This window comes from Acinonyx jubatus, chromosome A1 (assembly GCF_027475565.1).
Source record: "Acinonyx jubatus isolate Ajub_Pintada_27869175 chromosome A1, VMU_Ajub_asm_v1.0, whole genome shotgun sequence".
Lineage (NCBI taxonomy): Eukaryota > Metazoa > Chordata > Mammalia > Carnivora > Felidae > Acinonyx > Acinonyx jubatus.
Genome location: NC_069380.1, coordinates 202154818 through 202177485, shown reverse-complemented (window position 1 = coordinate 202177485; position 22668 = coordinate 202154818). Strand labels below are relative to the sequence as shown.

The 22668-nt window shown below is 41.2% G+C and overlaps 1 protein-coding gene across 9 annotated transcripts in view; it reads left to right on the top strand.

The window, feature by feature from the left end:
• Window positions 1-22668, top strand: part of GHR (growth hormone receptor) — a 269418-nt gene that overhangs the window by 173784 nt on the left and 72966 nt on the right. For all 9 annotated transcript variants that reach the window (XM_053201025.1, XM_015067577.3, XM_015067574.3 and 6 more), the window contains one exon: window positions 20623-20688. In XM_053201025.1, coding sequence (XP_053057000.1) covers window positions 20623-20688 — 66 coding nt within the window. The remainder of the gene's footprint in view (window positions 1-20622; window positions 20689-22668) is intronic.

Genomic DNA, 22668 nt, shown 5'->3' with positions numbered 1-22668 from the left:
AGAAGAAAGGGGAAAGAGTGCATGGCACAGTAGAAAGAGACCTTACAGACAAGGCTGGAAACCTAGATTATATTTTCAGCTCAACTAATTAGTTGTCTGGTTTTGATCAGTCCCTTAACCACTCTGGGACCCAATTATTTTGTTTATAAAATTGTGGCCCATTTAACAATTAGGTCCACTCAAACCCTAGCCCTCCATGATCTGTTTTGTTTGTTGCTTTCATGTCCATTTTGTTTGTTGCTGTTGGATTCCAATGATGACCCAAGTGAAAGTTTCCATACGTAGAAACACCCGAAGAAATATCAACTAGACTGTAGGGTTTACTCATGTGACTCTAGACCCTCACTTAAAATCTCACTTCCGTTACTTAGCACCTTGTGACTTGGGGTGAGTTACTTACCTTCCCTGTACCTCACTAGTCATGTCTTTAAATGATGGTGATAAGAGTACTTGCATAATAGTGTCATGAGATTTTTCTCACAAACTGAATGAGAACATGCTTAACATGGTGTTTGGCCCATGGAAAGTGGTTATTAAATAACATAATATTATTATTCCATGTTAAATATCTATGTGTCCAGGCACTGTGCAGAGTGTTGCCACATAACATCCTCATTTCTGCCTGTTGTGAATTAAAAATTTTGAAAATGCCCAAGTTCTAATCTAGGGAGGTGATACATGAAATACAACAAAGACGTTTATTTTTATTATTTTGATTTTTTTTTTTTTGGTGAAGGAAATTTTGTACTTAGGTGAGAAAATTATTATCCTGAATGATGAAGAGCCAAAAAGCTAGAGGTAAAGTAGAGATAAGAATGGAAAAGGAGGCAACAGATATGGTAAAACATGCAACGAAAACATGAATGTCTTTACTAAAGTTCACAAATAGCAGCAATATGCCTATAGATTCTTGGTATATTGGTTTTAATATGGCTATTTGTGAAATGCCAGAGAAATGGTAGTTTACCTGCTTCCCTTAGAGTAGGCTGACTGAAAAATCACCAAATTTAGGTATTTAATTTCCAAAAAGAAAGTCTGTAACACAAACACACGGAATTAGCTCTTCTGCCTCAATGATGAATGAACGACTCTAGCCCCATTGTAAAAATAGTTTTGGTGCAAAGACATCAATTTGGCCTTTCTATAGTATTATGACTTACGGAAACTCAAAAAAAGTAGGCATTTCACTTAAGTCTCTGGGAAGATGAGCTGTCTTATTTATTTGACCTAAAGTTATAGGCATAACATTTCTTGGAAATGTTTTGCCAGTGAGCCTGCTAGGAAAGCCATTTAATTTTGACATATTAATAATTTTCACAATAATAGGTGATTTGCCACACATGGAGGATTAGTATTGGCAACTCACCACAACTCTTGACTGTTCTTTAGTTCTTTAGCCCCATAGATAAAGATAAAACTATTTTCTGGCACTTCAATTTTTAACAACTTTTTGAGCGTTCCTTGGATAGAGGCCAAGAATTTGCAATGACTTTGCCTTACTAGTGCCCTGTCAAATGGTGACTCCATCAGGCAGTATTAACTGATGAGGAATAATAATGGGAAGAATGGAAAGACCATACTGAGGATGTATTTGGTAACTACATTCTAGACCAGAACGTCTCTGAGGTTGTGTAACTGTTGCTCAAGTATTTTTCTAATGTGTTATTATTTGTTTTAGATTTTTGATATCATAAAACTTTTGGCTATTTAATTTTACCTCAAGATATTTGCTTGAATGAAGATTTAGGAGGCTGTTTATCCTTCCTGGTTTAGATTAGAACTGCACCTGCTCTTAGAGGAAGAGCTGCACCTTCCAGAGATTGCCATCCGATTCCAGGGTCCCAAGCCTCACAAATATTGCTGTAATGTTTCCTGGTCTGAAATTCTCAGCCTACCCAGCATGCAGTGTGGCCCTCTAAGTCTCCTCTACTGTCTGTATAATGTTGAGATCCAGAGAGAACCTTCTACAAATCAAGCCTTGCTTCCAAATTGCTCTTCCAGAGGAGAAATTATATTTTTTATAGTTATTTCAGATAAAGCTGTTTCAAAGTCAAAATAAGTGTATAACATTATCTGTGACTATGCTCTCTTGGCATTTCTTTTCCTGTAACTCCTACCTTAGCCATCGCCCAGGCTCTGCTTCAAGTCCTACTTTATCCATGTAGGTTTCCCAGACTGCTCCAACTTTCAGACCACACCACTGACCTAGTTAGTGACTTATCAGGCAGCGTTTTTGGAAGTCCCTCTAGTAATGCTTTGTTAATTCTGGCTCATCTTTGCAGTTGTCTCACTGTGTGAGACAGTGAAGCTTCTCCAATGAAGCTATAATCTACTCGAGCATGGGGATTTGTCTTATACTATTTGCTTTCCATGACCCTTGCCTCATGTTGTTTATTGTTGTTTGATAACTGATTGGGCAGATAACTACCACCTGATAAATACATTTAAGAAATGAGTGAGCCAAGTATTTCTTGGTGGCATTTTCTACCAGGCATCATTATAGGAAGCTGTGTAATTTGGAGAGTATCATTCAAAAACATGTGTAAATTATTTCAGGTATTTGATTTTGACATTGTCTTGAAGACATAAAATTGCCTTAAAAACAGCTACTTGAAAGTGGACAAAAATGTAAATGAACGAATGAGTGAGTGACTGATGTACCTAAATGTCATGAAATGTGGAAATGATAAAAAAAAAAAAGAAAAAAGAAAAAAAAAAAGGAAATGTTAATCTAATCTGTTTTCCTTGTCTAATCTCCACTGGGGGTGGGGAGTAGGGACAAACTGGTTCTTGATCCTTGGCATATTAAAGTTAGGGACATTCAGAGAAGGGGATATCTGGTTGGAAAATAAGCTGGCATTGCACAGTGTAAATGGTTAAGCCAAGTGTAAATTTTATAGGCCAAATAGAATTTTTGCAAGTCAAATGACTTTTGAAAACTACTTGTACCCTGGCTCAAAGGGCATTTTTCTTGCCCTCTGTAGTAAGCAGTTGGTAAGCTGTGTTTGGAACCCGGACCAAATGCTGGTCTTTCATTTCTCAAATTACAGTTTAGAGATCCCAACTTGGAAGTTCCTCCATACACAATTTAGTAGAATTAGCAGCGTGAACAGAACCAGAGTGTAACTATGCCTTGTTCCATCTAGAAGAAAATTGGAATGGACTTTCCATTGAAAGTCTATCGATTACCTAATCCCTGATGTTCTGACACAGTTTTCATCCAAGGGTTGCAGAACAGAAGGAAGCGCCTTTCAAAAGCTTAATTTTCATTACCCATTTGGAAGATTTTGGGGGGGTCCCTAAGAAATGCAAAGATTATGCCTAGTGTTTGAGAAGTAGAAAAGAAAAAACAGGAGGAAAAACACTTAAAGAAGTGCTTCTAAAACTTTCATGTGCATATGAATCACCGGGAAACTTGTTAAAATGCAGATTCTTATTTTGAAGGCTGGGGTGGGGCCGGCGTTTCTGCCCTTCTCACAAGTCCCCACCCATGTGATGCTGATGCTGCTGGTCCAAAGAGCACAGAACCCAGAGTAGCAAGCTCTCTAAGACACAGAGAACAGTTTTGCATGAACACAAATTCCTACTCTAGTCTAGGTTACAATTCCAAGGAATTAATGACTCAAAATTGCTGCCTTTCAACACTTCTGAGTCATTTTGTAAGAATGAAATGTTAACACTGGCCACTTAACATTTCAAATGTGACAGGAGCATTTATTGATGCATTAATTTGTGTTTTGTTCCAGCTCCCATTCCGAAAGACAGCCAAGTCTTCACATTCTCTTGGCTCCCGGGGATTTGCAGGTCTAGAACAGGACTCTTCTTCCTAGGTTTGTTTATAAATACTGGGGAGAGAGGTGAGCATCTTTGGAGTTAAGGAGAGTTGGGACCTGAAGGGAAGAAAGAGAAAGACAATGGATTTTGTTTTTGTAAATATTTATCTCTGAATAAGATTGCCAAAGACCTTTCTCAACTCAGGAGAGGGAATTGAATTGAATATCCCACCAACTTGGTAAGAGTTGGGGATGTCAGAGTCACACTCAAATCAGTTTTAGAGAAGTATAATAATGTGGCATTCTTCACATGCTGATGACTTTGCAGAAAATTCATACCTGCTTCACACGAACTCTATACCTGGCCAGTTTACAAGACTGTGTCTCAAAGATTTTTTAACCTCCACAACAAAAAATGCTACAGAGAAAATAAGGATATTTTGGGGCACATACACTGATGTGCTGCTGTTAACTGAGAAAGAAGTAGAAGAGGCATAAATAACCCACCATATAGACTTGAACCTTTGTTAGAAATACGCATTCAGTACATAATGCTGGACATTTACTTAGGTTAATACGTTGCATATTCTCCAGAAACCATTTTTTTAATATTTATTAATTTTTGAGAGGGAGAGAAAGAGAGAGAGGGAGAGTGAACAGGGGAGGAACAGAGAGATAGGGAGACACAATCAGAAGTAGGCTCCAGGCTCTGAGCTATCAACACAGAGCCTGACACAGGGCGCGAACTCACAAGCTGCAAGATCATGACTTGAGCTGAAGTTGGACACTTAACCAACTGAGCCACCCAGGCGCCCCACTCCAGAAACCATTTTTATATACAACTTATGGCTGTGTTGGTTAAATACTGAGTTAGATAACTAAAGGATGTTTAACTAAGATTTTAGTTATTTTCCAAATTCATTCTCTAGTTTCTTCATCATCACAGTCTCATTTCTCTGCTCATTAAAGAAATTTGATTATTTTCAAGAAGTCACAAGACAGATATTGTCTTGAGCCTTTTTAACCAGGTTGATACTGTTGACAGGGTAGCCATAGAATATAACCTTCATGAGGGCAGGGATATTTCAGTCATACTAGTCACATGCTAGGTAGAGTAAGTTACCAGGCATCATGGGTCGATTTAATGAATGAGTAGAAACAGTGCTTTATTCTGTTGTTACGAGTACCTCATAAATTTTCAAGTATTTGTACAGATAACCTCTGAAATATTATGATTTGAATCAGGTATTTCATTTTATTTTTTAATTTTTAGGCTTTTCCCACAGCCTTCTGCAGAGAGGAAGCAAATAAATGTATTTAGAGGGCCGACCTGGGCCTTCTACTCCCTCTTCTGCCAGAGAAGCCCTATCTTAAAATGAACAGATGGAGTCTTTAATATCAGAATGAGATTATTCCATTAAGTGGAAGTGTTGAAATTTTCTAGAACCTTCCCAACATGGCATTGCAGGAGCCCCAACTCAAGAGAAAGGGGGAATTTGACATAGCCTACACTGCAGGGAGGTGGGGAACATTTGATAGAAATTTATAACATTTTACTTTTATTTCTCAACAAGAAATGAACATTTTTATTAATTTTTGGACACTGCTGGGTTTGATGTTTTAGCAAGCACAAATTTAGGATCACTTATGTGTTTTAGCACTTAATGGTCATGAGGGTGAGAGGGGTACTGAAAAGGAAGTCATCATCCACTGAAGGAGGCAAGCTAGGGGGATGGCTCTTAGGAGACTTGGCAGGAGATATGGAAAAGGAAACTTTCACATAGAAGTTAAGTCATGTGGAAAGCCTTATTTTGTCAAGGTCTTCTGAACAAGTAGGAACAACAGAGAATAATGGATATGACCTTAGTACTTCCAGAGGTTATTCCTGGGCCATTGTAAGAGTCCCTTAGATTCCTCAATTCCTCAGGCATGCAGCTGAAGAGTGCCACTTCCTAAAACAGCCCTTTTGTCCCACCACACTCTAGGTCAAGAATCTTTGTGGCTTCCCCGTTGCCAGATGCTTCAAGTCTGTGTTTTGAGGCCATCTGGCTCCATACTGAATATCCAGCTTTTCCTCCTTCTCCTCCCAGACACACCCCCTCTCATCATGGCCGTACCTGTCCCTAGGAATGCAGCTACAAGCCAGTCTTGCCCTTTTATCATTTCCCTGAGGCATGTTATTTCCCTCATTTGCCCATCTGTCTGCATCCTCCATTCTCCAAGCTTTCAAAATCAATTTTAGTCCCATTACTTACACTAAAAATTATCAAGTTTCTCCTGATTGTGCTGCTCTCCTACTTCTCAAACTCCTTGTTCATCAATGACTTCTAAACATTTTAGGCCTTAGGAACCTCTGGTAGCATCTGCTCTGTTAGTTTTGCTCCCCAACTAGACTGTAATTTCTAAGCCCAGGAATCATGTCTTCAACACTTTTCCTTAGCCCACAGAACCTAGCAAAGAGCAAGGCATTTAGGCAATGCCTTGACTGAAGTGATTATATGTAATCAGTTTGTCATCCCAATATTTGTGATCATCAAGAAATGGGTGTAGAGAAGACATTTTCAGAAATATGGACATACCATTCATTTACCTTCATGTGTGCCACTGGTCATGAATATACATGGGTATTGTGGTTAAGCTGAAGAAACAGGAAGTTACCTACTAAAACCACACTACAGAAGTAGAAATTTGAAAAAAAAATACACTTAGTTGGTTTTAATTAAAGAAAATTATGTGGCTATAAATTGGCATATTTCTAAAATATACTGATTTGTGCCAGTCTATGGTAGGAAGATGTCCAAGGAAGGAAAACAATGTAAATTATTTCCTAGAAGCTTTGGATAGATTCTATTTATTGGAAATAAGTATTCCAAATAATCCACATTCCAATGTGACTTCAAGAACTTTTTTGGAAGTCTCTGTGTCCTCTAACACTGTTATGCTACTCATTTATAGCATACACTTGGGTCACATTTTCCTGTTTGGAGAGATCATCCTGATGATAGTAACTGTATACAAATAGTTTGCATTCCATGTTCCTCCTCAGCAATCTTTTCAAGAAAAATTACTGATGGAGAACTTCAGTGGCCAGTTCAAGGGGAAGGATGAAATGTCAACAGTTGTTGGAATAAAGCCAATTATGAGAGGTTTTAGAAAGGAGGGGTGTATTGCAAGGAGTTGGAGATTTTGCCTAGGAAGGGAAAGATGGAAACGTTCAGCAGGAAAAGATAAAGAGAAAAAAGTTAAAAAGATAGAAGAGAGAACACAGGCTAATGATCATAAGGACACTGTCTCGTCTGAGGCATCTGTTTGCATTCACAAGTTGTGAGACAGGAGTTGGAGGAGTAGAGCAGAGCCTTCTAAAGAAATGCTTTATTTTTTTAAATATCTTTTATTTATTTATTTTGAGAGAGTACACATGCCCGTGGGACAGGGGCAGAGACAGGGGGTGACAGAGAATCCCAAGCAGGCTCCTCACTGACATCACAGAGCCTGACACAGGGCTCGAACCCATGAACCATGAGATCCTGACCTGAGCTTAAAAGTTAGATGCTTAACCAACTGAGCCACCCAGGCACCCCTGAAGAAATGCTTTAAATGCTGGACTGAAGAATTTGGACTTAGGGTGCCAGTTGAGTTCATAAGCAGGGACATAGCAGAATGCAAATGGTATTTTAGGAAGATTAATCCAGCAAGCATACAAAGAATGGACTGGAATCCTTGATCCAGACAGAGATAACACAAGACTTTGGAGTAAGGCATGAGTGAAGAAATGAGGCCTCATTAGGGAAGTGTTAAGAGGGAAGGAGAGGAAGGGAAGAGCCTAGGAAATCCATAAAGGAAAGAAAGAACCAACATCATGTTCTGACAACTAGCAGGAAAAGGAGGAGTTGTAGACAAGTCCAAAATTTTAAGCCTAAGAGTCTAAGAAAACAGTGATGATGCCATTGCTGGAGATGGGGAAAAGACAGTAGCTACTCTTTAGATGACCAACTATTTGCATTCAAGGCTTCTTCCTGCTTTACAGCCCTTTATGCCCAGCTAAGCAAATTAGCAACCACTTATCTCTTGCTGATTTTAAGGAATTGTCATCAAGTTTCCAGGAAAATACTTACAGGTGCATCTGTAGAACACATAGCCTACAACTTTTAAATTTGTTGCAGATAAGGTAACAAACAGGAAGTAGGTAAAGTTCCAACTATTACAGGGCCAAGGGCTTCATTCATGTATTTATCCATTCAGCAAATATTTATAGAATGCTTATTTTGTGCCAGGAAAGTAGATTCTTGCTTTTTCAGGCCTTATATTCTCATGGGGAAAAAAATAGGAAAACAATCAAGAATACAACTAAATGAATAAAATAACACAAAGCTAAATAAGGGCTATGAAGAAAATAAAACATTGTGTTGTCCCACAAGTGACTGCAGATACCCCTTTCAAATTATTTGATCAGAGAAAGCATCCCTGGGAAGATACCATTTGAGCTGAGACCTCAATCACGCACAGGTCATTTAGGTACAAGGAACAGCAAGAGCTGGGACTGAATTAGTTGAGCAAGTTTCAAAGCTGGAGTATAATGATAAGAAGACATTGGTATAAGAAGTGAAAGTGGAAAGCAGGAGGCTACTCTTGGAATGTATTAGGATCAGGAGCAAGTGACAGGAAGCATAATTTAAAGAACAAGAAAACTCATACATATAACTAGAAAACCAGAGGTAGATTGACTAAATCCAGTGACTCCAAAGTTCTTTTCCAAGAGTTTTGTCTTTGCTGTCTTAGGTGTATCAACTTCATCTTTGGGCTTGGGTTGAAGTAGATAAAGCAAGGAGATTATGGCATACTGTAACATTTTTTCCCTTAAATTTTCTTTAATCCCCTCAGTAAGATTCCCTTTGGGCCACATCCTCTTTCTTGACTTCTGAAGCATATGGGAGTGACCCTCCACCCTCTTACACCTGCTTAGAGTGCAGGGGTTGGGTCAGCTTCCCTTGAGGTACATGAGCTGCTTGGAGAGGAAGGGCTCCTGAATAAAATTAAGATTCTGTCAGGAAAGAAGAAGGAGGAAGGCAGTCTGGAAAGGCAACCAGCCATATTTACTACATAAGGGATCTTAGTGGCCATTATAAAGAGTTTGGACTTACTCTGTATACACACCAAGCCATTGAAGAATTTTAGACAGTGAAGTAGCATGATCTGATTTATGGTTTTAAAAGGTCACCCTGTGGGAGCGTGGCTCCATCAATTGAGTGTCCAACTCTTGATTTTTGCTCAGGTCATGATTCTGGGGTCCTGAGATTGAGCCTTGCATCAGGCCAGGAGCCCACTTAAGATTCTCTCCCTCTCCCCGGCTCTCCCTCTCTCTCTCTCTCTCTCTGTCTAAAAAAATAAAAATAATAAATAAATAAATAAATAATAAATAAATAAATAAATAAATGGTCACTCTGTGAAATGTTTTAGTGGTTAATTGAAAGGTAACAAAGGGGAGGTGGGAAGACTGGGTGGGAAGCTGATAGTCCAGGAAAGAGATGATGGGAGCTTGAACTATAAAAAATAGCAAAGGAGATGGAGAGAATTGAATTGAGATGGAATTCACATAACTTGTTGATGGGTTGAACTGGGGGGTAGGAGTTAGGGAAAATGAAGAAACAAAAATGGCTTCCAGGTTTTTGGCTTAAGTACCAGGTTAGATGGTAAAATAGTTTACAGAGATAATGATAAGTTGAGAAGGATCAGGTTTTGTTAGGAATTATCAAGAGTTCTGTGTTTTGATTGAGAATATTGAATGTTGAATATCTAGTGAAGATGCCAAAAGAGGCTGAGTAGAGTCTGGAGTTCAGTGGAGAGGCTCAGGCTGAAGATAGAAACCATTACGGAACCATCAGTATATAGATGATGTTTAAAACCATGAGACTTGATGAGATATGCCTTGAGGGGTGGTGGGAGGGGGAAGGCTCTGGAAGCAGAGTCTGCAACACAATAAGGAGAAAGAGAAGCCAAGAAAGGGGACCAAGAAAGAGCAGCCAGTGAGATAAAAAGGAAAACAAGCAAATTTGGCATCATAAAACCAGGCAAAAGAACATGTCTTTAAAAGGCAATGGTACCACTAAATCAAATGCACCTGAAAAGTTGAGAAATCTAAGAACTAAGAAGAGAGCTTTGGGTTTGATTAGAACAGGTTTAGTGGAAGGAAAGGGTCAGAAGTATAGCTGAAGTGGATTCAAAAGAGAAGAAACTAGAAGTGGAGTCAGTCATTCAGGCAGGGCTTAAAAGATGCAGGAATAAAAGAAGATTCTGGGATGACAACTCCTAAGAACCCAAAACTAGAGTATCATTTCCAGAGGAGTTTTTTTTTATGTTATTCTTTTTTTTTTCTTTTTTTAAGTTTATTTATTTTGAGAGGTGGGGGGGGTGGAAGGGCAGAGAGAGAGGGAGAGAGAGAATCCCAAGCAGGTTCTTCCAGCACAGAGCCTAATGCGGGGCTGGAGCTCACAAACCATGAGCTATGACCTGAGCCAAAATGAAGAGTCGGAACACCTCACCATCTGAGCCACCCAGGCGGGTGCCCCTGATGGTATTCTTTGGAAAGAGAAATGTCCTGTTGGGGTCTTCATTTGAAATGAGGTTGGTGACCCCACCATTTCTAGCTTCTATAGATTCCTTTTCCCTACATAGTCCTTCTATTAAAAGGAAATTAGGCAATTGAGATTTTGCAATTTAGGGCAGGGGGCTGATAAGATTCCTTTGGGATCTCAGTTGCTCTTCCAGTTGGACCAGCTCCTGCTAGGACATTCATTAAATATAAATGTAAATTAAATGTAAATGTAAACTAAATATAGATGTGAATTAAATAATATAAATATATGTATACTTGTTGCATTTGCTACAGATCCTAAACTTGAACTCTATAAGGTCCCTGATTTTCCTTTGCCCCATCTACCCAAAGGTGTCCCTTTCAGTCCCTTTAACTTACATCCACCAGAAAGTAGAGCAGGGCAGAAGTTGTGTGGAGCTCCTGTCCTTCTCCCTCCCCCTCACCTCCTGGCCACAGCACAATAAAAACTCTGTTCAAAATTTGGCTAGCTGCTTCTTTTCCCACATTCGATCAGGGAACACTTAAAGCCATACAGTGCCCTGTCCCGCCAGAAAACCTATGGGCAGGGTGCCCCTTCAGGCCGCCACAAAGGCTCACTGTGCAAAGTGTCTATGGCCAGAGCAGGGGCCACATGTGGACTATCAATAGGCTTTTGATTTTTCCTTATGTCATGTCATCATCACATTAAACATAATTCGAGCAAGGAAACAAAACTTAGATTCTACGCTGTAAGACTTTGCCTGCCCTAGGGCTACAAAGAAATGTACCTACTTTTCAGTTTCAGCATGTTCCTTCCAGAAAAATGTCATAAGTTTTTTTTTTTTTTACACCCAGTATAATTTTCCCCTTTAAGTGGATGTTATGTGACTTGATTGACTGTTTTGACTCTGCTTGTAAATTGTCCATTTTGGAAACTCTAACTGAAGTTAGATTTAGAAGTGAGCTTCGGCACCCATAAAGGTTGCTTCTCACTGCAGCCAAGAACTACAGAAGGCATAAGGAAAAGGACAAAGTGCAAAAAAACAAGCATCAGGTACCTTGCTGCCAAGGTACGTGTCTGTGATGGATTGTCACCTTACCAGTCTCCATTCACTGTTGGGTAGAGCTTCCATTTTCCACTGCGAAATAATTCTTGGAGCTGGTCCCGTGTTAGCCACAGAGCAGAGCTCCAACAATTTCTTCCCAAAGCTGGCCTTCAGAAAATGAATTTAAACCTTTTGAATCAGGTATCTGAGCGAAGCTGTGTCAAAGTTTTCTGTTGTTATTGTTGTTGTTGTTTTTATTGTATCTAAATGCGACAAATAGATCTATAGGATGTACGTGACCTACCACCAAGACACTCTGTTAATGAACATACCTATAATCAGACAGGTACACATCAAAAGAGGGGTTGTTAGAATAAAAAGTCAGAGAGGCATCATATTACAGATATTTACTGAGGGCCTGTGTATGCAGGGTTAGAAAGGATAACGTGTGGTTTCTACTTTCAAAGGACTTGCAATCTAATTGAGGGGGCAAGAATGGAAACACATGCAAACTAAATAGTGCAACATACAGTATAGGGCACAAGTAACTATCAGATAAGTAGCAAAAATAATAAATGTCATTAATTGAGAGTTAATTGTAATAAATACGTACTAGTATATAATTACTAATACTTACTATGTGCCAGACATTCTGTTAAGTAGTTTATGTACATTATTTCATTTCCTGAAGTACTATCCTCACTCTAAAAATGGGAATTACCTCTGATCTTCTCCCCATTCTGAAGAAAGAAAGAAGAATGAGGCAAAGATCTAGAATCAGGAATATGCCAGATGGCAAGCAGATACATTGATCGGAGGCTAAAGACCCATTTAGGGGATAGAAAGAAATGAACCTTGAGGCCTGTGTTAGTGTGTTCACCACCATATCCCAATGCCTAGCATAGTGCCTTGCACAAAACAGTTGCTCAATAAATATATCATGAACCAAAAACAAAATAAAACAAAACAGCCCTCTGGTTTGTGTCTATAACCCAGATCAAGTACAGTGAGATAAGAGTAATTAGTGAATTAGAACCATATACCAAATAGTCTCAGAACCCAATGCCAATACCTCCCAGTCCCCCAATTACAGTAAGGGATTCAAGTGGGAAAGATACACCATAGTGGGACAGGTCTGACAGCAACAGCAGCTGCAACTCACTGGGGTTCCTGTCATGGAAACTGACCTGGTGAGCAGTTCACAAGTCCTCACTCTGGCCTGCAAGACTGTACGATATCTGACTCTGGGTACCTCTGCAACCTCAAATCCTTCTTCTCCCCCCTCTTTTCCTCCCTCTACTGCCACCGGGGCCTCCTTGCTATCCCTCAAACCAATCTCAGAGCCCAAATTCCTCCACCCTGCTTTTCAGGTCTGTAATAGCCACTCTGGCCACATCTGGCTACCCTACCCTGCCCCCTGGCACTATCTGTTTATCTGTCTGCTGTCTTCCCCTACACACACTAGAACATGGGCCCAGAAAGGCAGAATTCCATCTGTTCTCTTCACCATTGTATCCTCAGCATCTAGGATCACACCTGGCATGCCATTAAGTACTCACACACAGCAATTTTTTTTTCTTAATGTTTATTTATTTTTGAGAGAGAGGGAGTGGAGGAAGGGCAGAGAGAGAGAGACACACAGAATCTGAAGCAGGGTCCAGGCTCTGAGCTGTCAGCACAGAGCCCGACGCGGGGCTCGAACTCATGAACCGCGAGATCGTGACCTGAGCCGAAGTCAGACGTTTAACCAACTGAGCCATCCAGGCCCCCCTCACACACAGCAATTCTGACTGGAGATCATGCTCCCTAGGTCTCAACTACCTCCTTCCCAAAGGAACAAGATTTTGTTCAAGAACTGTTATGTGGAAATTGATGAGTAGAGCTTGGAAACAAGAGACAGAGTGGCAGGAGCCAGACCAACCTGTTTATAAAAAATGCCTTTGCCCAGCAAGGGGAAAATACACCTTAAAACCTCTGGCAAAGTACATGCTTTCTTAGTACACCTTTAGCATGCTGTGCTTCTGAAATGGCGCCTTGGCTAAACAAGATCCATAAATTTGCCAAAACAACCAATTCCCAGGACGTAAGAGTCACTGCTACCAGTCTCAGCCTCGTAAACGGACACGGGGAACCGTATGCCATGATATCAAAAGACTGGCTCACTGCTGTAAGCAAAGCGAGGCAAGTGAACCACCCAGGTGACAGGAAGGGAAGTGAGAAAATTAAACAATCTTATTTTCGTTATTTCTTTCCCTCACTGAACACTATTAAGGAGCTAGACGCCATGAAAATGGGTTAAAATATGCTGACTTTGCCTCAGGTTTGAGCATTCATGGTTCCTGGAGGGCATTTATCATAGGACCGAATAACGTGTTTGAGAGTCTTCTTTTGTGCAAATTCAGACTCCAGAGGCCACAGGATGTCTGATAAATTCAAAGTAATAATATAAGTAAGGTCGTGATGCCTCCCAACTTTCCTTGTTGGAAGAGTTCATGGTCAAGTATTCCGTAATCTCATGAATATGTATGGGGCACTCACTATGTTTAACAAACTATGCTAATGGGATGGTGAACCCAAAGGAGAATGAGACATGGTTCTTGCCTTCAAGCTTCAAAGAATTTCTCACTCATTGGGCACATCAGATAACTAAGATGGTAACAGGAAATAATAAGTGCCCCAGTCCAGGTATTTTTTTAAGTGTAAAAACACAAAGGATGGAGGGATGGAGTCCAAGTGGGAGAAAATAAGACACTTCATGGAAGAGAATACACTCAAACTGCTCTTGAAAGGTGGACGGAATTTCCATAGGATTAGATGGCAGAGGGCCTTGATGTGTAGCATTTGCCGACTTTTATTGTGTAAATATTCCCAGTTTGGCTGATCTCAAGTCGATGACGTGATGCCACTGAATACAAAGTTGGGAAGAAGTGCCAGCCCCAGCACACCATCTATGAGTCACCATCTGAGCTTTGGACCTTATTAAATCAGTCTGACCCTACTGCTTTAATGAGTGGATTCACAGGTCTTAAAAACCTCTAAAACAACATTATAAGGGAAGAGACACTTCTGCCCTTCTCCCTCTGCTTCAGTCTGACCTTTTAATACTCTTTGTCTGTCCTTCTGTTCTCAGCCCTATGTCCCGGACTGGCCTACCTAGTATTGATCTTGGCCAAGTGCCAACCTGTGATTCTGGTTGCTCTTCTTAGCATTGTCTGTGAATGCTCGGGCTGGCTATCGCACGGCACAGGGACTGGCTTCCTTCCCATTGCCGGTGTTGACACCCCTGCTGTCTCCATAATGAAAAGCAGCTCTAGGAGCGGCTGGCTAGCTGGGCAGGGTGTTTAACTGTTCTTGTAGCAGTTGGAAGGGAAAGCCAGAGAAATTGCTGGGAAGCTTTGCTGAAGGAAGATGCAAGCCAGCTGAGACCGGGAATTCATATTAATTGCTCCTTTTAGTTCTCCTTAAAAACAACAACCACGACAACACAAGCCGCACCACCAATGTGTTCTCCTTCAGCCACTGCACCTTTAACTGGTTTTATCACCCAAAGGGTTACATTTGAAATACCAGGCCCCAGTATCTGTCTTTAATTGCAAGCAGATGTCCTCAGTACATGCATAAGCTTGTGTCAGGAGGATGTTGTGTTTTTTTTTTTTAAATTCACCAAGGAGACCGCTGCCAGACAGGAAAGGAATATGTGAAACTTAAAGTTATTATTAGGAAACTTCCCCCATTGGGCCCACTAAGCAAGGGGCTGGCCTGTGAGAAAAGGAGGTCTCTAAGATCTCTCGCTGCACATGGATTCTTACCTTGAGGCCCAGCTACTCTCAAAATACATTTATAGCAAAATATGGCCACTGCAGATTTATTTCAGCATGCGCTTTTCCTAATGATAGTTTCTCTTCCAAATTGTTATATATTGTTTCATAAAGAAACTTTTTTAGCATGAAAAAGTGCTTGAAACCATCTGCATCATTTCATGGTTCTTTTTGTTTGCTTGTTTCACTTATCTCACGTGATGTGCTCTGTGATTTACTGTTCCAGTATAAAAGAAACACACTCCCTCATTGAGCTCTGGGGAGGTAATATTGTCTGTTCCAAAGGTCCAAAGATTTCCTGTTCAGATTACACAGGCTTCTTTAGAGCTGCCAAGAGTCATAATATGTACGACATAATATGCTTTAATTCAGGAGAAACTGTAGATGGGGATTCAGTTAATCCAGTGAGCCACAAAGGAAAGGAAGTTCCAGCTTAGAAGTATCCCTGCAGTCAGGCCCAGGATTTGCTGTGCCCAAGGGTAGCCATGGCCAAGAAGACAGTGCAGTTCCAGGACCTGCTGTGTAGCATCGCTGTCATGCGTCTTACCTGGTCTCTCATGAATTGACCCCTAAAGGGTATTTCTGCTCAAAGCCCCAGCAACCTGGCCCCATCAATATATCTTGACAGAATGTCTTCAGTATTCAGACAAATCGTCCTGCGCTCTATAGCACAAGTATGCCCTCATGAGCATCACCTGTGTGTGGGAAGTCCTCACAGTAGAGCCCCAAAGAGGACACAGGGACTCCAACCAGCGCAAATACACCTTGTCATAACAATCACCTGGCTGGGGAATGGGGCATAGAAGATAAACTAATAGATTCTGGGGACCTTGCCAATACACAGATTGACCAGGGCCCTGGAGATTCAGATTCTATAGATCTGAGACAGGACCTTGAAATCCGTATGTTTAACAAATGTCGCAGTGGATCTTGATGGTCAGGCCAGTTTGGGAAACAGTGGAGCGGGGGTGGATTCAGAATCTGGCTCCAGTTCAAATTTGGATTCTACCATATAATTGCTGGGTAGCCTAAGACAAGTTAGCTAGTTGGTCTGGGCCTCTGACCCCCCCCCCCCATCCATAAAACATAACTAATAATACTTCAGAGGGTTGTTGTGAAGGTAAAATGGGAAAATCTATAAAATGTGCTTAGCATAGTGCCTGGTGCATTTTTAAGCACATAAGCAATGTGAGACATAAGCACCTCACATTTTTTAACATTGCCATCAGCCAGCGCCTTCAGACAGCAGGATAGTTTAGGGTGTGGCATCAGTGTGACCAGATACCGAGCTTGACCTTGAACCTGCAAGGGCAGGTTGAAGGGAGATAAGGACTTTAAACTGAATACTTTTTAGTGAGGTTGATCACAGTTTGACAGAAAAGAAGGGCAGAAAGGCAACAGGTGGGTCTGGAAAGAGCTGTAGCCATTGAAACCCAAGGAGAGAAGATTTCTGCTATACAGTCAAGGATAAACAGACCTCAGAAAGACAGGCAATAGTCAATCAAATGTGAGGTTTCCAAGGAGAGACACAATTTGCTGAGAATAAATTATTTTTGTTTGATTCCCTTTTAGCCTCAAAGCCAAAGTATAGAGCATTTATAGGTCATCATCATTTGCCTCATTTATGTAGCAGGCATCATGATTCTAAAAAGTGTCATGCCCTGTTGTCCTAACAGAGGTTACAAAGATGAAATACCCACCCCAGGAAGCTCGCTGCGTGTCAAAGGGCACAGGCAAATGAGCAGTGACAGCAAGGGGGGTAAAAGCAGTATCCAGGACTGTCAGATGGAGAACAACTAACCTTCCTGAAGGAGAAAGCAAAACCTCCCAGAAGGTTTTTTTCCCAATTGTATTGAGACAAAATTGACATAAATCATTGTGTAAGTTTAAGGTGTACAATGTAATAACTTGACAGATGTAGGTATTGCAAAATAATTATCACAGTCAGAGGCAGTCTTGAGATAAAGATTTCATGACAGTTACATCATCGTTATCATAATCCTAAACTCGTACGGATAACAACTGCTAACATTAATCAATGCTTAATTTATGGCAGATTCCATGTGAGGCCCTTTATGTTACCTCTTGTCACGTGTAAAATGACTGCCACATGCAGTACTTTTGTTTATTGACTTGTGTTTGCACGGTCTATTCGGAGCTGGGTCCAAATGCCATTGCTGCACAACTAGTAAATTACGATACTCCCCAGAACATTGATTCTTCCCCTCTAGCTCCCTTCCTGGTACAGTAGAGAATTCACTAACTTACAAAAACTAGAATTGACTGCATTTAGTCCCAGCCTGAGTCTTTGACCAAAATCACCTCCCCAGAGTCCCACTGTCTACATTCAGCCTGCACAGGAGGATGTAAATAGTGGAGGGTCTCACTGGGCTTAGGGCAACATCCTGTCCTCCTAAGTGCAAAGCCCTAAGTTCACACAGCCTCGTGAAAAACACGGTCACATTCTTCATGGGAAAGATGGGCCCTTGCTTTCAGGGTAATGGCTAGCAATAATAACTGAAAAATAATAATAGCTATAATAAGAATATCTAACATTTACTAAGCACTTATATTGTATATTTAGTATATTGTGTGTACTAACTGATTTAAACCTTGCATGTATAGATACTTGTCACTGTCCCCATTTTATAGATGGAGAAACCAGGGGCAGATATATGCCATAGTTAAAAGTTGAGTACAAGGTTGCACGTAAGTAGGAAAGATCTGATTGCAGCTACTTCTAGTCTTGGGGTCCTGTTCTTGGGCAGGTCCACCCTGAGGAGCTCTACTCAGGATACTGCAAAGCAGGAATTCTCCAACATTTGCAGGATCAAAATTAACTTGTTTGGAATGACCATCCCAATGCACCCTGACATCCCCCCCAACTCAACACACCCCAGCTCAGCTTTGCTCCACCCACTCCCAACAGAGAGATTGAGGCTCTTTACCTACCCAGCCTGTGTCTCACTTTTGTGTAGTGGTTCTCCTAGCCCCAGCTGCCTTTCCCTTTCTCTCCATTGCCTGTTCATCCCAAGGTCGGCACCCATCTCAAAGAGTCCCTTCCCCAGGAAGCTTGTCCAGACTTGCTAAGGGCCATCCCACTGCTCCTTTACAGATTCCTACCCAGAAGACTGTGGGCTCGCTGAGGCCAGGGGCTGCAGCTGACCATTTATAACAGCAGCATTTAAAAGCTCCTATGTAAATATGTCAGAGTGTTCATTATCTGCTTACTGTCGCATGCGTTCGTTTTTCCCTCACTGCTCAGCACTTATAGACATTAAGGACAGCTTTGACACTAATTAAAATTAGCAACTTAGCATGACACCTCTGTTTGCTAAGAAGACAGCTTTATTCATTGTGTTTTACTTTTGTAACCAGCACCCTGTTGGGCCTGGTGCAAATCTGTGGCCTTTCCTTGAGGACGCCATTTGTTCCTTTTATGTCTTGACTCATCACATATTGTGGAGAGTGTTAGCTGAGGAGCACATTTGCTTTATGAAAATGTTACCAAATGCTGATACCATAAAGAGGAAAGCACCAGATGTCTGTCTGCAAAGAAAGCAAAATCCTCGTTTGTGACGAGTCAGGGGTAGCCAGGGCTCCCCAGGCATTTCCGGGCCTGGGGTTTGGCTCTGCATGCTCCCTTGGGGCCTCATAATTGACCCCCACATTCCATCTCAGTCATCATTCTGGAGAAATTTGTCAGCTTTACTGCTGATCTGTGCCTGGAAACTGGTGTCCATTAGTGTTCCCAGTTTTAAGCTGAGACACATTTGCTGCATCATTTTGACCAAAATAACACGTAGGATTGTATGCTGTCCTGTGATTGATTTAATTTTACTCTTCCTTTGAGCTGTCACGAGTTTCTTAAGGTGCATACAGTTGTCAATGGAACGGGTCATTTACAGTCAGAAATTATGTAAACTTACCAACTGAAATAACATTTTAATGCCCAACTTAAGGCAGGGGGTCATAAAACAAAGCATTCTCTGATGTGTGGTAAGGAATTGGAGGGGAGCATGTTCTAGATAATGGTAATAATAAAGACTGAGGATATCAAGGCCTCTGGTCAAGTAGACTTGAGGGTATTTTCATAAAATGCAATTTTCCTTCTGGTCACATTAAAATCAATGTGTAATACGTTATCTATTCGGGGCAAATGTGTATTCTCTTTGCTTTCTGTCATAATTCTTTATTGCATTTGGCAGCAAATGAGCTTCTAATATTAACATTTAGAGAGAGAATAAAAAGAACTCATAGTTCAGAAGTCATAGTTGCACAGAATTTAAAATATTAACTCACCAAAACCCCCAAAGCCTAACTTCACTTGGAAAAATGCTCTCACTGATATGCCCAGAATGAAAAAAATCTTACAAAGGTTAGAATCCTGCAGGGTTTAGTGAGAGGATCCTGACTTCATCTGCTGGGTTCTATATTATGAACACCACACCCGACAGCTGCTTCCTCCTGGTAGCTCAGTGGGAGCAGTTAGTGAAAAAGCACATTGAAGAGTGGACCGGGGCTGGTGGGCAGGACCCGCCTGACTCTTGAAATTCAGGGAGACAGGAGTGAGCTCACTGCCCAATGCATCTTTGTTTTGCTCCTTGCCCTTTGTTCATAATCAGAGAGAGATTTCTTAGCATTGTTTCTGCGGACCTCTACGGAGGCCCAAAAGCATCAGCAGCTTCCCCGCTTCCACATGATTCCCAGAGTTTATTGTGAGCCCGGACCACATTGCCCCTCTACGGAGGTGCAGAATCCTAGAGAAATCCCCTTGTCCACCCAGATAACAGTTGCATAGTAGCAACAGTTGTAGCAAAACAACCTGGTTCAGAGGTTCAAAGACAACTGCATTGATCATTTTCCATTTTTCCTGTTTTTAATGCAACCTAATAGTGGTACCCATAGAATTATAGCCACTTTTAGAATAGATGACTCATTGCATGCCACACGTCACAAATCCTGTGTCCCTCCTGTGCAACTTTTCAGTTCCCTTCATCCCTTCCCCACCCCCAAGATTGCTCACATGTTTATTTCCAAGAATAAACTTGTTTGACTGAACTGTTTTTAATATTGTTTTGAAACGAGAATTTATGTCCCTCTGCATTTTCACAAGCAAGGCTCAAGCTTGGACTCAGATGTTATAGGAAGGCAATTTTCCATTGTTTCTGACCATGTCTAGCCATGAGACCAGAGGTGACTAACACCAGGGTTTCCATGTGCTCTGATATTTATGAGTTCTTTTTAGAGGGTAGGTACACTTTTAATTTTAAAAAGAAAAAGAAAACAAGGGAGAGGATTATTGTGAGGTTGAGCCAGGTCACATTTTGTCACTTGAAAGTGAAATTGTAACAGAGTCACATCAGACCATTTTTACAGGGATGACTAATGGTTTTCTTCTCTTTCTGTTCCAGCCACACCAGCTATCCTTGGCAGAGCATCCCAGAGTCTGCAAAGAGTTAATCCAGGCCTAGGGACAAGTAAGAATTTCAGTCCTTTTTCTGTCATCAGTGATATTGTCCATGCTTTACCGTATTCAAGCTACTATTTTTTTCTCTGCCTTATTTGAGATTTGGAACCTGGATAAATGACTGATTGAATTTGCAAAAATAAGCAAAAAAATATATATAGACTTTTAAAGGATGTCTTTTTCAGCTTCTCCACAAGGGGGCTTTTTCATCTCTCTAATTTGCTTATCTTTAGAGGTTAAGTAAAGCCAAATTAATGTGAAGGGGAAAAAAAGATAAAATAATTGTGGACCAACAATTCGTTTATTGAATTTAGGAACTGCCTCCTTTTACAAATCGTGTATTATGTTGTCAGTATGATTTTGAGATGTTTATTTACCTAGTGCTTTCATTGACAGTAAAGCTTTCCCTTCAACCATATCGTCTTATGATCCAAAATTCTGCCTTCAAGCGAGCTCTTCTCCTTAAAACGCCTTTGCACATCACCCTCTTGTCCTCTGACAATCTCCCCTTCATCCCCAAGACTGAACTCAGACATCAGCTCTGTGGAGATGCTTCTCTACATCGGCTAGAACCAAAGACTTGCTCTGCCTCTGTGCTCCCAAGGAACTTTGTCCACTGCTCCATTAGAGATCCACTTCATGGTGTCTGAGCGTATATGCTGGTCCTGTGCACAGAACTCAAACCCTCCTGTTTTAGAAGCCTCCACCATGTTCGTCTGTTCCCTAATAACCCCCTAATATGAGGGGTTAGAAAAGGGGTGGCTTTTTAGTGATGTTTGGGTTCTCCCAGCCAGTATTTTTCAAAGCCTTCACGCAGCAGATAATGTAACTTATTGCTACTTTCTGCAAGGAAATGAAAAGGAATCAGTTAAGAATGTCTTCCTCGCGTCAGGCTCGGGGCTGATGGCTCAGAGCCTGGAGCCTGTTTCTGATTCTGTGTCTCCCTCTCTCTCTGCCCCTTCCCCGTTCATGCTCTGTCTCTCTCTGTCCCAAAAATAAATAAACATTGGAAAAAAAAAATTTTAAAAAGAATGTCTTCCTATGTATAGAATGGTGGGGTCACTGTTCTATACACAGGGGTGCACCTGAAACTAATATAATACTGTATGCTAACTATACTGGAATTAAAATTAAAAACTTCAGAAAGGAGAATGTTTTACTGATGTGCATGCTCCGCCCTGCATTGGTCTCTCCTCCACACACGTAGGACTCTGTTCCTCACTTTCCCTCGGAGGGGTCGTACGATTTTTCCCATTTTCTTTGTAAAGTCACGCTGAGCCTTGTTGCAATACAACCTCTGGGTATGGCAGATGTGTTGAAGAAAGTCCTGCCAAGTCATTTGACATATGTTGATTTTCTGTCTTTGTGATAAGCAAGAATACCAATTATCCTTTCTCTGTGATATATCACAGAGATACTGACCTGCCCACACAAGGCAGAATACTATCCTTCCAGCTTCTCCTTTTCAAAAGTTAGCTCCCCTCAATCCCAGGACTGATTGGATAAAGTTACTCCTGTCCGTGGATGTGGCTACCAGTGCACACTTTTCCACAGTGCACATGCTTGGACACAGGGCCACCTTTATCATCCGAGCATCTCATTGAGATGCGACAGACCCTGGTGCTCTTATCACCTCCCTGTCACTGTATCCCAAGCGTTTAATTCTTTGCTAGGCACCCAGCCCTAACTCTGCACCCTGGGGAAGAAAGACATGAGTAAGATATTGTCCTAACATCAGCAATCTCATATTCTCACTCAGGAGATAACTTCACACACGAAGCTAGTGTTCAACGTGAACTGTCTGATCATTACGCAGTTATAATTCATACATTTCCTATGTGCATTTTTCTAAATTCTCAGATTCAAAGCGAAACCTGGGGCTAAAACCTGGGTCAAAAATTATGGGGCTATTGTAGTAACCCCTGAGTAGCAGTCTCCCTCCTCTCCCCTTCTCCCCCCTACTCATCCCTCCCTTCTTGTATCCACCTTC